The sequence below is a fragment of the Coregonus clupeaformis genome, chromosome 7, assembly GCF_020615455.1.
Source record: "Coregonus clupeaformis isolate EN_2021a chromosome 7, ASM2061545v1, whole genome shotgun sequence".
In the NCBI taxonomy this organism is placed as follows: Eukaryota; Metazoa; Chordata; class Actinopteri; order Salmoniformes; family Salmonidae; genus Coregonus; species Coregonus clupeaformis.
The window spans coordinates 51,481,049-51,493,201 of NC_059198.1; the positions used below are offsets into that span (position 1 = coordinate 51,481,049).

Below are 12,153 nucleotides of genomic sequence, written 5' to 3' on the forward strand. Positions count from 1 at the left end.
CGGCCAGAGAGAGAGACGTCAGAGACCAAGGGAGTTGGGAGAGGACTCCAGATCAAAACAAGTGGTGCCCCCCTCCCCCCTCATCAAGCTGTCAACAGCAGGCTGGCATGCTGCCACAGTTCCTTGGCTCCTCTCGCCGTAAAGGTTGGATTATTTCATAAACTCTTCTGTCTCTGTGTTTTTGGGAGAGAGGAAAGAGAGGGGATTCCTCATTGAGAAAGAAACATCCCTTTTCTAGAGACCCAGCGTGACTGACAGGAAGTAGCCATGCGTTTCCCACTGTTGTTGACACTGCAGGCGCTGTGGGCCAGTGTGTGCCAGACCATGCAGCATTATCCTGCTGCCTGGGGACACTACGACGTGTGTAAGTCTCAGGTGTACACAGACGAAGGACTCACCTGGGATTACATGGCCTGCCAACCCGAGGCCATGGACATGACCAAGTACCTGAAGGTTACGGTGGACCCACCCAACATCACCTGTGGAGACCCACCTGAGACATACTGTGCCCTGGTAAGTTCTGTTCTCTGTCTCAAATATGACTTGTACCCTTCTCTCCCATAGACAGGCCCATTCCCTTTCACTGTAGTTATACAAGCTCACTAGTGGATGCAGTAAGACGGGAGTATGGGAGATATGATTGGACCAAAGTTAGGATAGCTGGTACACGCAAGCACCCACACACACACACACACACACACACACGTAAAGTGGCTTTTTTACATGTGCAAATATGTAATGATTTCTGAATCCCATATGTATTCTACCGGTCTCACACCTTCTCAGTAATGTGATGGATTTTCATTTATTCTCCCAGGGGCCATACGACATTTATAATCACGCAGTGCAGTTTCTAACCACTTACAGTAAATAATTGGCTTGGCAATGATGCCTTGATGTGTGTGAGATACGCCTGAAGTGAAAGCGTGTCAATGTCAATTTTCTAAATTAATTTCTCTGTTGAAAATATCATCTTGCTGTTGGGTATTCATTGGGATGCCGCTTACACACTCATTTTCCATATGCATTATGTCTCTACGGCAGGTAGTCATTCATTCACAGGCACTGATTGAGAGAGTCTTGGTGGACTAAAACGCAGTGTCATTAGCATTGGGAAATTAGCAGCACGCAAGAGAAAACCACTTGAAAGTTAGAGTGTTGCTTTGAGGACTGAAGTGGTGTGTCTGTCTTTTGTAAAGGGGGTGTATAGGGTAAAGTATTTCATTAGTGAAGGGCCTCCTCCTCATTTGGGCTCTTTAGCTATGAAAATCACAGCTAGCAGGCCACGTTTAGCAACACACTGGCGTGTGAATTCATTTTGGGTTATGTGTCTGTGTGTGTGTGTGTGTGTGTGTGTGTGTGTGTGTGTGTACCAACCCATCAAAGATAATATCAGAACAAATAGCACTCTTTAAAATGTCAAGAGCTCTTTAGATAATTAGTGCAAAGTTCCAAGAAAGTAGTTACTTGAGGAATAAAAATAGACAGTAACCATCTGCTGAGAGGACAGAGAGAGAGAGACAGAGAGAGGGAGAGAGGGGGAGGGAGAGAGAGAGAGGGAGCGAGAGAGATGGAGAGAGAGGGGGGGAGGGAGAGAAAGAGAGAGAGAGATAGAGATAGAGGGAGGGAGAGAGGGGGAGAGAGATGGGGAGAGAGAGAGAGAGAGAGAGAGAGAGAGATAGAGATACATTTCAGTCATTTTAGCAGAGAGAGAGAGAGAGAGAGAGAGAGGGGGAGGGAGAGAGAGAGAGGGAGCGAGAGAGATGGAGAGAGAGGGGGGAGGGGAGAGAAAGAGAGAGAGAGATAGAGATAGAGATGAGAGGGAGGGGGAGAGAGAGGGGGAGAGAGAGAGAGAGAGAGAGAGAGAGAGAGAGAGAGAGAGAGAGATAGAGATACATTTCAGTCATTTTAGCAGAGAGAGAGAGAGAGAGAGAGAGAGAGAGAGGGGGAGAGAGGGGGAGAGAGGGAGAGAGGGGGTAGGGGGAGAAAGAGAGAGAGACAGAGATAGAGAGAGAGAGAGGGGGAGAGAAAGAGAGAGAGATGGAGAGAGAGGGGGGAGGGGAGAGAGATAGAGATGGAGAGAGAGAGAGAGAGAGAGAGAGAGAGAGAGAGAGAGAGAGAGAGAGAGACACAGAGAGAGAGAGAGACAGAGAGAGAGAGAGAGAGAGAGGACAGAGAGAGAGAGAGAGAGAGAGAGAGACAGAGAGAGAGAGAGAGAGAGAGAGAGAGGAGAGAGAGAGACAGAGAGAGAGAGAGAGAGACAGAGAGAGAGAGAGAGAGAGAGAGAGAGAGAGAGAGAGAGACAGAGAGAGAGGACAGAGGAGAGAGAGAGAGAGAGAGAGAGAGAGAGAGAGAGAGAGAGAGAGAGAGAGAGAGAGAGATGAAAAACGATGCCCAATGAGTGAATAGCTAATATCTTGTGTATGCAGGGGCTTTGAAAAGTGAATTATTCAATATGTTTTGTAACTAATGTATTTTATTCTTAGGATACATTATTCAGCCAGACATCTCAGAGGCACTTTTGAAAACGCTGACTCCATGACAGACTCCCAAGGTTGCCTTTAAAATGGCTGGGCTCTTTCAGCTTGGGGTCAGCTTCACAATGGAGTCATTTTCCCCTCTCTTTTGAGGTATTGAGCACCCAGATTGATACAATTTGACCCCCAGTATGTAATCCGTATCGGTCCAAACTTGTACAGAGGGACATTACTCTGTGTGTGTATGTGTGTGTGTGTGTGTGTGTGTGTGTGCGCCTGTGCGTGCTTTGCTATGGCAATCACCGTGCTTAATTTCATAGTCAGTGGTTCAATGGAGAGAGCAACTTTTTGAAACCAAGTTAATCATTATTAGCCTGCGTGCGTCTTGTAACAGTCCAATGATCTTTCGTGGCATTATAATTAGCTCTGTTATTTCTACTGCAAACAGGAACACTGGCTGTCAGAGTGATACCACTAGCCTTTATGTGACTGAAGTCTTTCAATTAAACATGCTCATGTCACTCATTAGCTGGTTCTACAGTCAGCCTCTGGCCTACCAGGCACAAATCAACAAGGCTATTAGCTACAACATTATCAGAATGTGAATCATCTCTCTTCACGGCCGTTCATTCTTTACTTGGTAGGGTCAATGTAAGTCAATGTTTGAGCAATTACCGGTGAAATACCTGCAACTGTGATGCCGATACACTGCTTGTGATGTCAATAGACATTTACATTTTAGTCATTTAGCAGACGCTCTTATCCAGAGCGACTTACAGTTAGTGAGTGCATGCATTTTTTCATAGTGGCCCCCCGTGGGAAACGAACCCACAACCCTGGCGTTGCAAGCGCCATGCTCTACCAACTGAGCTACAGGGGACCTAGCAGTTTTTATTATGAGTATGATCACTGTGTATTCAGGCAATTACCATTAGCATCAGGCATCATCTGACAATTCAATGGCTGTTAATTGATTAGGGCTTGTATCCAGCAGGTAGCAGCAGGGTCTAGGCATCTGGTTCCAGGGCCTACATGTCTGCTTCCTGTGTGATAGCGGAGGTATCAGAAATCACATCACATCATGGTCTGCAGACACAGAGAGAGAGAGAGAGCGAGCGAGAGAGAGAGAGAGAGAGAGACAGAGAGAGAGAGAGATAAAAGGGTGAGCTAGAGAGAGAGAGAGGGGTGAGAGAGAGGGTGAGGGAGAGAGAGAGAGAGAGAGAGGGGGGTAAGCGAGAGAAAGAGAGAAAGAGAGAGAGGGTTGAGAGAGCGAGAGAGTTGTGTGTGAGAGAGAGAGAGAGAGGGGTGAGAGAGAGAGGGTTGAAAGAGCGAGAGAGTTGTGAGAGAGAGAGAGAGAGAGAGAGAGAGAGAGGGGTGAGAGAGAGAGAGGGGGAGAGAGAGGGGTGTGTGAAGGAGAGAGAGAGAGAGAGAGAGAGAGAGAGAGGTGAGAGAGAGGGAGAGAGAGAGAGAGAAAGATGGGTGAGAGAGAGTTGAGAGAGATCAGGGTGTGGTGCACTGCTCATAAGAGCGTTCTGATCCCGGGGGCCAGCGATGCTGGGAGAAGGCCAGTTTGTGTGTAATGTAATAATAATGTAAGGTAATGTGATGCAGGGAGTAGGGATGGGCACGGTTAACTGATTAATCAAATATCTGAACCGACCGAACAAGTATTTGATTATTTGTAAGTATTCATACAAAAATAAAATAAAGTATAAGATTATTTTAAAAATGGAAAAGGCTTTGAATTAAATAAAAGTATTCATGTGATATTGCAACATAAAATTAAATACCATGACATTTGACATTCTTAATTGACTAATACCACATACTTTTAAATTGAGTTTTTATGACGTGCGCCCCATAAAATGGTAGGCTTGGCGTCGAAACGTCAGTCACCTGTTCGAAATAATAATAGTGAGATTTCAGTCTGAAGACTGTGGGATGGCCTCCAAAACATTGAATCGAGGGTTATTTCTCAAATCAGCTTACATTTCTGTCTAGAATTGAACAATAGACATTTCATATGAGCTCAAGCTGTGCAGTGACGCAAGTTTGTCATCAGAATAAAATGCCTAATATTACTTTGTGTCACTATACTGTGGAGACTGAATGGTCAATCATGTTATATTATCATCCAACTAACTATAAAACATGAGAATGGCTTACCAAGAAAAAACTTCCAAAAGGACTAATTCGAGGTAAAAAGGAGTTGGCGTTTCAGTCACCTGTTCGCATCCTGTACAATGGATCAAAGTGAGCATAAAAGATATACATCTCTGTCTTTTTACCTCAAATTAGTTAATCCAATTTTTTGTTTGTTTTTGCGTTTCAGCCCCATAAAATGGACATGCCGGTAGGCTGCACTCATTTCACGCGTAGCTTGTTTTTATTGTCGGCCAATCCAAAGTGGCACTACAGTCAGAGGCTCCATGTGTAGCCTATCAGCTGAAGGGGAATGAAGTTACTGTCTAAGGAGAACGTCGGCTCGGAGTCGAAACGTTGGTTACCTGTTCCCATCCTGTACAGTGGATCAAAGTGAGCAAGAAGAAAAACATCTCTTGTCTTTTTTTGTTGAGTGTTTCAACTCCTTTTTACCTCGAGTTAGTTAGAACTTTCTGGAAGTTTTTTTTCGGAATGTTAATGAGAAGGACTAGACAACAATGAACCAACAGGCTGTTGTCTAATCTGAATGGAGTTGTTGTAGACTAGGAAGAGGAGGGCAGAAACATAACCTCAGTTAGCCTCGCTAGCTAGCTACGCCTCCTTTACTTTGTTAGCTGAAGCAAAGGCCCAGAAGGCCCAGAAAGCTAGTTGGCTAACTTTGCTGGCTAGCGTAGCTAGCTTCTTTACATCAATTTGATGCAGTCAAGACAGGCACTACCATATGGTAAGATCGATAACCTATGTCAGCAACATGTTTGTCTAACTTGTGCATGTATGGCTACTCTGTCTAACTCTTTCCCTCCCGTGTCACCAACACAAAGTTCCAGAGTGGGATCTCTGCTATTTTTAGAGTTATGATCCAATTTGTTACCAACAGAGTGAATGTGAAAATAGATTCAAAATGGTCGCCCTCTGCTGGTGATTTGCAGGATGTGAAATAACACAAGTAAAAGGAGGGCTGTGGATACACCGGCTACAATGTCAATTTCTCTGTAGAAAATGTAGTGCTGACCCCAATTAGTTGACTGGTTGATTGTTTGGTCGATAGGCTGTTGGCCGACCAATATTTTTTTTTGTCGAGCAGAAACAAATTATATATATATATATTTGCGCCCATCTCAGTGAACTAATCCATTGCAGAGGCCTAGACTAAAAGCCAATTTATGCTTGATCCGCAAATGTGGTCGGGTGTGACGCAATTGCGGAGCCTCCAGAGGTGTCATGATTGGTTGACGGTAGGTGGGGGCGATACATCCTGTAAAAACATAAACTCACTTCCTTCACAAAAGCTCTGCACTGCTCCCGTAAGCGCAAGAAGTATGAATGCCCTGACTTCTGCTGAGGCCATATCACCGTAAATGCTGCATGGCCAATGCAGATGTTGGATTGACCATGCGCCCAGATGCACAATGCACTTCTCTCTCCCCAATTTGTGCTCATTCATTGTTTCATAACTTCATTGTGGGAATTGTTTGCGTTAGATTTTTAGTGTTTATCAGTTCTCCATTGCATATATCACCAGTAGTACATTTACCGTTAATTCCTGTAATTTCAAATCTACAATGTTTGTTACTTTGGTTACGGTAATTTCCAGTCTTACCGTTCTCGTTATCGGAGTGGACACATTGTTTGCAGAGCGCACAACCTGTTACACTTGTGAGTAACAAGTTTTGGTTTATTTCATTCCATTTACGAGTTTTGTCAATTTAGTCAATGTCTTTTGTTTGGAGCGCTCCTGTCATTGTTGAGTAAGGACGCACAGAAGTAAGCCTATAGGCTACCTGGCCTGCGTGAAAATGTAGGCATATAAATGTGTCCATTTGGGGATCTGATAGTATTTCTGATTGGCTTAATGCACCACCACTAATAACATGTGGAGCTTCTCAAAGTAATGTTTTCTTCACCTCAAACAGCAAGCAAACAAAGTCTGTTTTTACATCCAGTGAGAATTACAATAGTTCCTCAATGTATTTGAAAAATCTTTCCAGCTCTCTCCCTTTCGACAACCACTCAGTGTGCAAAGGAAAAATGTCATGCTCTGATCCAGTGGAAACGTCATAAAATAGGCCTACCTATTACTTCTTATCAATGCTTGACTTGGACTGAAATAGGTTCCGGTACTCATTTTGGGTGCTGGTACTGTTTATATTTAGGTGCAGGAGCTCCACAAGACTTTTGAGCTAATATACTATAAGAGGAACAGGAGCAGGAGAATGGTTGGGTCTAGATCTCTGGCTCCCTCTTGAGGCATTTGTGTCTTATTTCAACAGTAAGCTTAAAGCATCAGACAAGCTCAATGCATATAGTTGATTTTATTAAAAAACACATACAGTAGGGTGTGGTCTATATATGGAGAAATACACATTTACAAATTTTAACCAATCGATTGGTCGAAAGAAAAGACGACTTTCGGTCGACCAATATATATTTTTTGTCGGGGACAGCCCTAATAAAATGGGCCCTAACTTTAAAACTAGCAGAGATCCCACTCTGGTACTGTGATTAGTAGAGTATATTATGTTAAAACATACACATTTAAAAAAATGTGGCAAATCAAAAAAAATTCCATTTCCATGTTGATATTTTTCAATATTAATAAATTAATGTAAGAAATTTGATATTGAAATCAAAATACTACTCGTATTACAGAGCAAGCGGCGAAGCTTCATATGACACCAACGTTTGCTTTGTAGCACCTACAGATGAAACATTATGGAGTCTTAAAGGAGGCCTGGGTAAGGACAAAATGTCACAAATATTCCAACTTCAATTAATTATGCCTCAATTATGCTTTAAGATACAAATAATATATCTCAAACCTTCCTCCCTCCTCTATGGAAAATCACGATCATGGTCTTGTGTTGTTCTTGTTTTGTTCTGTATATACATAGCTTGTGTATTTGAGGGCCGAAGTAAGATGGTGGGAAGTGAGAGAGAGAGAGAGAGAGAGAGAGAGGGAGAGAGAGGGAGAGTGAGAGTGAGAGAGAGAGAGACAGAGACAGAGACAGAGACAGAGGAGAGAGAGAATGAGAGAGAGAGAGAGAGAGAGAGAGAGAGAGAGAGAGAGAGAGAGAGAGAGAGAGAGAGAGAGAGAGAGAGAGAGAGAGAGAGAGAATGAGAGAGAGAGAGGGAGAGAGAGAGAGAGAGAGAGAGAGAGAGAGAGACAGAGACAGAGGGAGAAAGAGAAAGAGAAAGAGAATGAGAGAGAGAGAGAGAGAGAGAGAGAGAGAGAGAGAGAGAGAGAGAGAGAGAGAGAGAGAGAGAGAGAGAGAGAGAGAGAGAGAGAGAGAGAGAGAGAGAGAGAGAGAGAGAGAGAGAGAGAGAGAGAGAGAGAGAGAGAGAGAGAGACAGAGACAGAGAGAGAGAGAGAGAGAGAGAGAGAGAGAGAGAGAGAGAGAGAGAGTAGGGTGGGGGAAGGTACGCTTTTTACCCAACGTTCTAATAATTATTCAGTTTATACTGGAGGATACACATCTCTATTGTGATGTAAATTCACACACATGCCGGGCCCTCACAGGGCCAGGGTGAGTTATACACATGCCGGGACTTCACAGGGCCAGGGTGAGTTATATAAACGTACAGAGCTTTCGGAAAGTATTCAGACCCTTTGACTTTTTCCACATTTTGTTACGTTACAGCTTTATTCTAAAATGGATTAAATAAAAAAAATCCTCATCAATCTACACACAATACCCCATAATAACAAAGCAAAAACAGGTTATTTAGAAATTTGGTGCAAATGTATTAAAAATTAAAAACATAAATACCTTATTTACATAAGTATTCAGACCCTTTGCTATGAGACTCGGAATTGAGCTCAGGTGCATCCTGTTTCCATTGATCATCCTTGAGATGTTTCTACAACTTTATTGGAGTCCACATGTGGTAAATTCAATTGATTGGACATGATTTGGAAAGGCACAGACCTGTCTATATAAGGTCCCACAGTTGCCAGTGCATTTGAGAGCAAAAAACAAGCCATGAGGTCGAAAGAATTGTCCATAGAGCTCTGAGACAGGATTGTGTTGAGGCACAGATCTGGGGAAGGTTACCAAAACATGTCTGCAACATCGAAGGTCCCCAAGAACACAGTGGCCTCCATCATTCTTAAATGTAAGAAGTTTGAAACCACCAAGACTCTTCCTAGAGCTGGCCGCCCGGCCAAACTGAGCAATCAGGGGAGAAGGGCCTTAGTCAGGGAGGTGACCAAGAACCCGATGGTCACTCTGACAGAGGTCCAGAGTTCCTCTGTGGAGATTGGAGAACCTTCCAGAAGGACAACCATCTCTGCAGCACTCCACCAATCAGGCCTTTATGGTAGAGTGGCCAGACGGAAGCAACTCCTTGATGGTTTTTGCGATTGCACTTGAAGAAACGTTCAAAGTTCTTGACATTTTCCGGATTGACTGACCTTCATTTCTTAAAGTAATGATGGACTGTCGTTTTTCTTTGCTTATTTTAGCTGTTTTTGCCATAATATGGACATGGTCTTTTACCAAATAGGGCTATCTTCTGTATACCCCCCCCTACCTTGTCACAACACAACTGATTTGCTCAAACGCATTAAGAAGGAAATAATTTCCACAAATTAACTTTTAACAAGGCGCACCTGTTAATTGAAATGCGTTCCATACCTCATGAAGCTAGTTGAGAGAATGCCAAGAGTGTGCAAAGCTGTCATCAAGGCAAAAGGTGTTTAACACTTTTTGGTTACCTCATGATTCCATATGTGTTATTTAATAGTTTTGATGTCTTCACTACTATTCTACAATGTAGAAAATAGTAAAAATTAAGAAAAATCCTTTAATGAGTCGGTGTGTCCAAACTTTTGACTGGTACTGTATATAAATTAGCATTTCTAAAAACCAGTTTTTGCTTTATCATCATGGGGTATTGTGTGTAGATTGATGAGGGGGAAAAAACAATTTAATCAATTTCAGAATAAGGCTGTAACGTAACAAAATGTGGAAAAAGTCAAGGGGTCTGAATACTTTCCGAATGCACTGTAGTTTTGTGAGGAATCACCCAAATGCTCATGCCTAGCAGGGAGACAGCAGTCCCATCATCTACTACTACACTAGGCCTTTATTTCTTCTAGCAGTCCAGTGACCTTTGCCTGAGCAATAATTTGACCCCTGGTGAACTATAACACACAGCTCTGCCGTGATATTACATTTCTCCATCCCCTTTAGTCATAGTTTATGAGTTGCCTGCGACAGCTAGGAGTCTGCAGTGGTGGAGGTGGCTTGCCAGTCACCTCTCTGGAGGGGTTTAAAGGAAGGTGAAAAGTGTTCAGGAGAGGTTTCAGGATTTAATTTGATATTCAGATGGTATGAACACCTCCTTACTAGGGCTGCAACATTTCCAGAAATTGGATTTCCTGCTTATTCCCTCCTGATTCTGGGATTTCCAGAGTCTGTCGTATCTTCTGATCAACCACTTTCTAGGTTAGTTGAGGTATCATTTAACATTATTCTTTCTAGCTTAGTTGCGGTGTCATTTGACATTATTCTTTCTGGGTTAGTTGAGATATCGTTTAGCATTATTATTTCTAGGTTAGTTTAGTTATCATTTAACATTATTATTTCTGGGTTAGTTGAGGTATAATATTATTATTATTATTATTTTTAATTTAGGGGGTAGATCAGCTTTAATATTGCAGATAGATTGTAACTTCCATCAATGTAATTGTCTGCATCACTTCCAATCCCCCATATGTTTTTTTTCTCTCGCAAATGTATATATATATATATATATATATATATATATAAACATACATATATATATATACATACACATACACATACATACATATAAATACACATACATATCCTTTAAAAAAATGTATTTCCCTTTATTACTTTCCAACCCCACCAGCCCTTCCCAATTGGAGTAAACTAGTGAACAACAATGCTTAGGCCTCTACTCCCAGCTTATACATACTATATACATTTTATGGACAGTCAATTTTACAATAATTATATTTTGTTTGTTTTTACTCCTGAACTTCCTCTACCCTCAACTTCTCCGATCATTTTCATGATGTCCATCCGGTTTGCTTCTATATGCCATATCTTTCTAACTGTGCTCTTTCACAAAAGCTCTCAACCTATAACCTATATACTTATTATGGACACAGTATGCTTTACATTAGTTATCTTGTTGTTATTTGTTATTAGTCCCATCCTTCAACTTCATTCAACACCACCCAACTATCTCTTAACACCATCCATACTGGATTTCTATTTGGAATATACTTTTCAACTGTACTGTGATGTTTTACAAAAGTTCTGAACATTTCTATTCTCAATGTTTCTACAGATTGTAAATTGAAAATGAACATTTTCGCCAAAAGTATTATTATATTATTGATCGATTGACTATGACTTTTCAGATCACCCAGTAGTGCTATCTGCAGGGTTAGCTCCAGGTAAATATTGCAATCCTTTAGCCATTCCTGGACCTGTGTCCAAAAACAAGCAACAAATGGACAGTACCAAAACAAATTATCTAATGATTCTGTCTCTTCGCAACAAAATCTGCAGAGCTGGGAAGATTGTATCCCCCATATAAATAACATTCTATTGGTAGCAAGAATTGTATATAATAATTTAAATTGAACAATTCTAAGTTTTGAATCCGGCGTCGTTTTGCGTATCAGTTCATAAACACTATGCCATGGAATCTGTACGTCAAAAATCTCTTCCCAACTATTTTGCAATCTATATGGGACGGCTGTCAATCCTTTGGTCCAGAAATGAAACTGGTATCACAATTTTCTTTAACTTATTATGTTCTTTAATGCATGGCCGACAGACAAGTTCCTTACTTTTTCCCCTTCCACTTTCCTCTTCGATTTTTGCGGTAATGCTGCAATTATTTGGTTGTAATTTTGGGTAGAGCAGACAATTCCATATGTTTTTGTTAGCTGCATGTGCGACATAACTCCACCAGTCCTACCTATGATATCATTTACAAAGATTATACCTTCTTTTTTTTTTGTGAGTGAAATTGACAAATTGACAGATATTTACCTTTCCAAGTTGTGGATTTAAAAGAAAACATGAATCATCAGCGTACAATGACACCTTGGTTTTTAAGCCCTGGATTTCGAATCCCTTGATATTATTGTTGGATCTGATTTTAATAGCTAACATTTCGATGGCCATAATAAATAGATATGCCGATAGTGGACAACCTTGTTTCACTCCTCTTGACAGTTTAAAACAGTTTAAATAGCCATTATTTACTATTTTACACCTAGGGTTACTATACACAATTTTAACCCAATTTATAAGAGATTCTCCAAAATTTAAATGCTCCAGGCATTTATATATAAACCCCAGTCATACTTTATCAAATGCCTTTTCGAAGTCTGCTATGAATAGCAGGCCTGGTTTCCCAGATTTTTCATAGTGTTCTATTGTTTCCAGTACTTGCCTTATATTATCTCCAATGTATCGTCCATGTATAAAACCTGTCTGATTAGAATGAATAATATCCGACAATACCT

At 41.5% G+C, this 12,153-nt stretch overlaps 1 protein-coding gene across 3 annotated transcripts in view; it reads left to right on the forward strand.

Annotated features, from left to right (window-relative positions):
- LOC121570344 (netrin-G1-like) overlaps positions 1 to 12,153 on the forward strand; it is a 217,913-nt gene that overhangs the window by 9,743 nt on the left and 196,017 nt on the right. For all 3 annotated transcript variants that reach the window (XM_045221423.1, XM_045221424.1, XM_045221425.1), the window contains exon 2: positions 1 to 513. This exon is cut by the window's left edge and continues 231 nt beyond it. In XM_045221423.1, the coding sequence (XP_045077358.1) occupies positions 268 to 513 (246 nt within the window). In that variant the 5' untranslated portion in view covers positions 1 to 267. The remainder of the gene's footprint in view (positions 514 to 12,153) is intronic.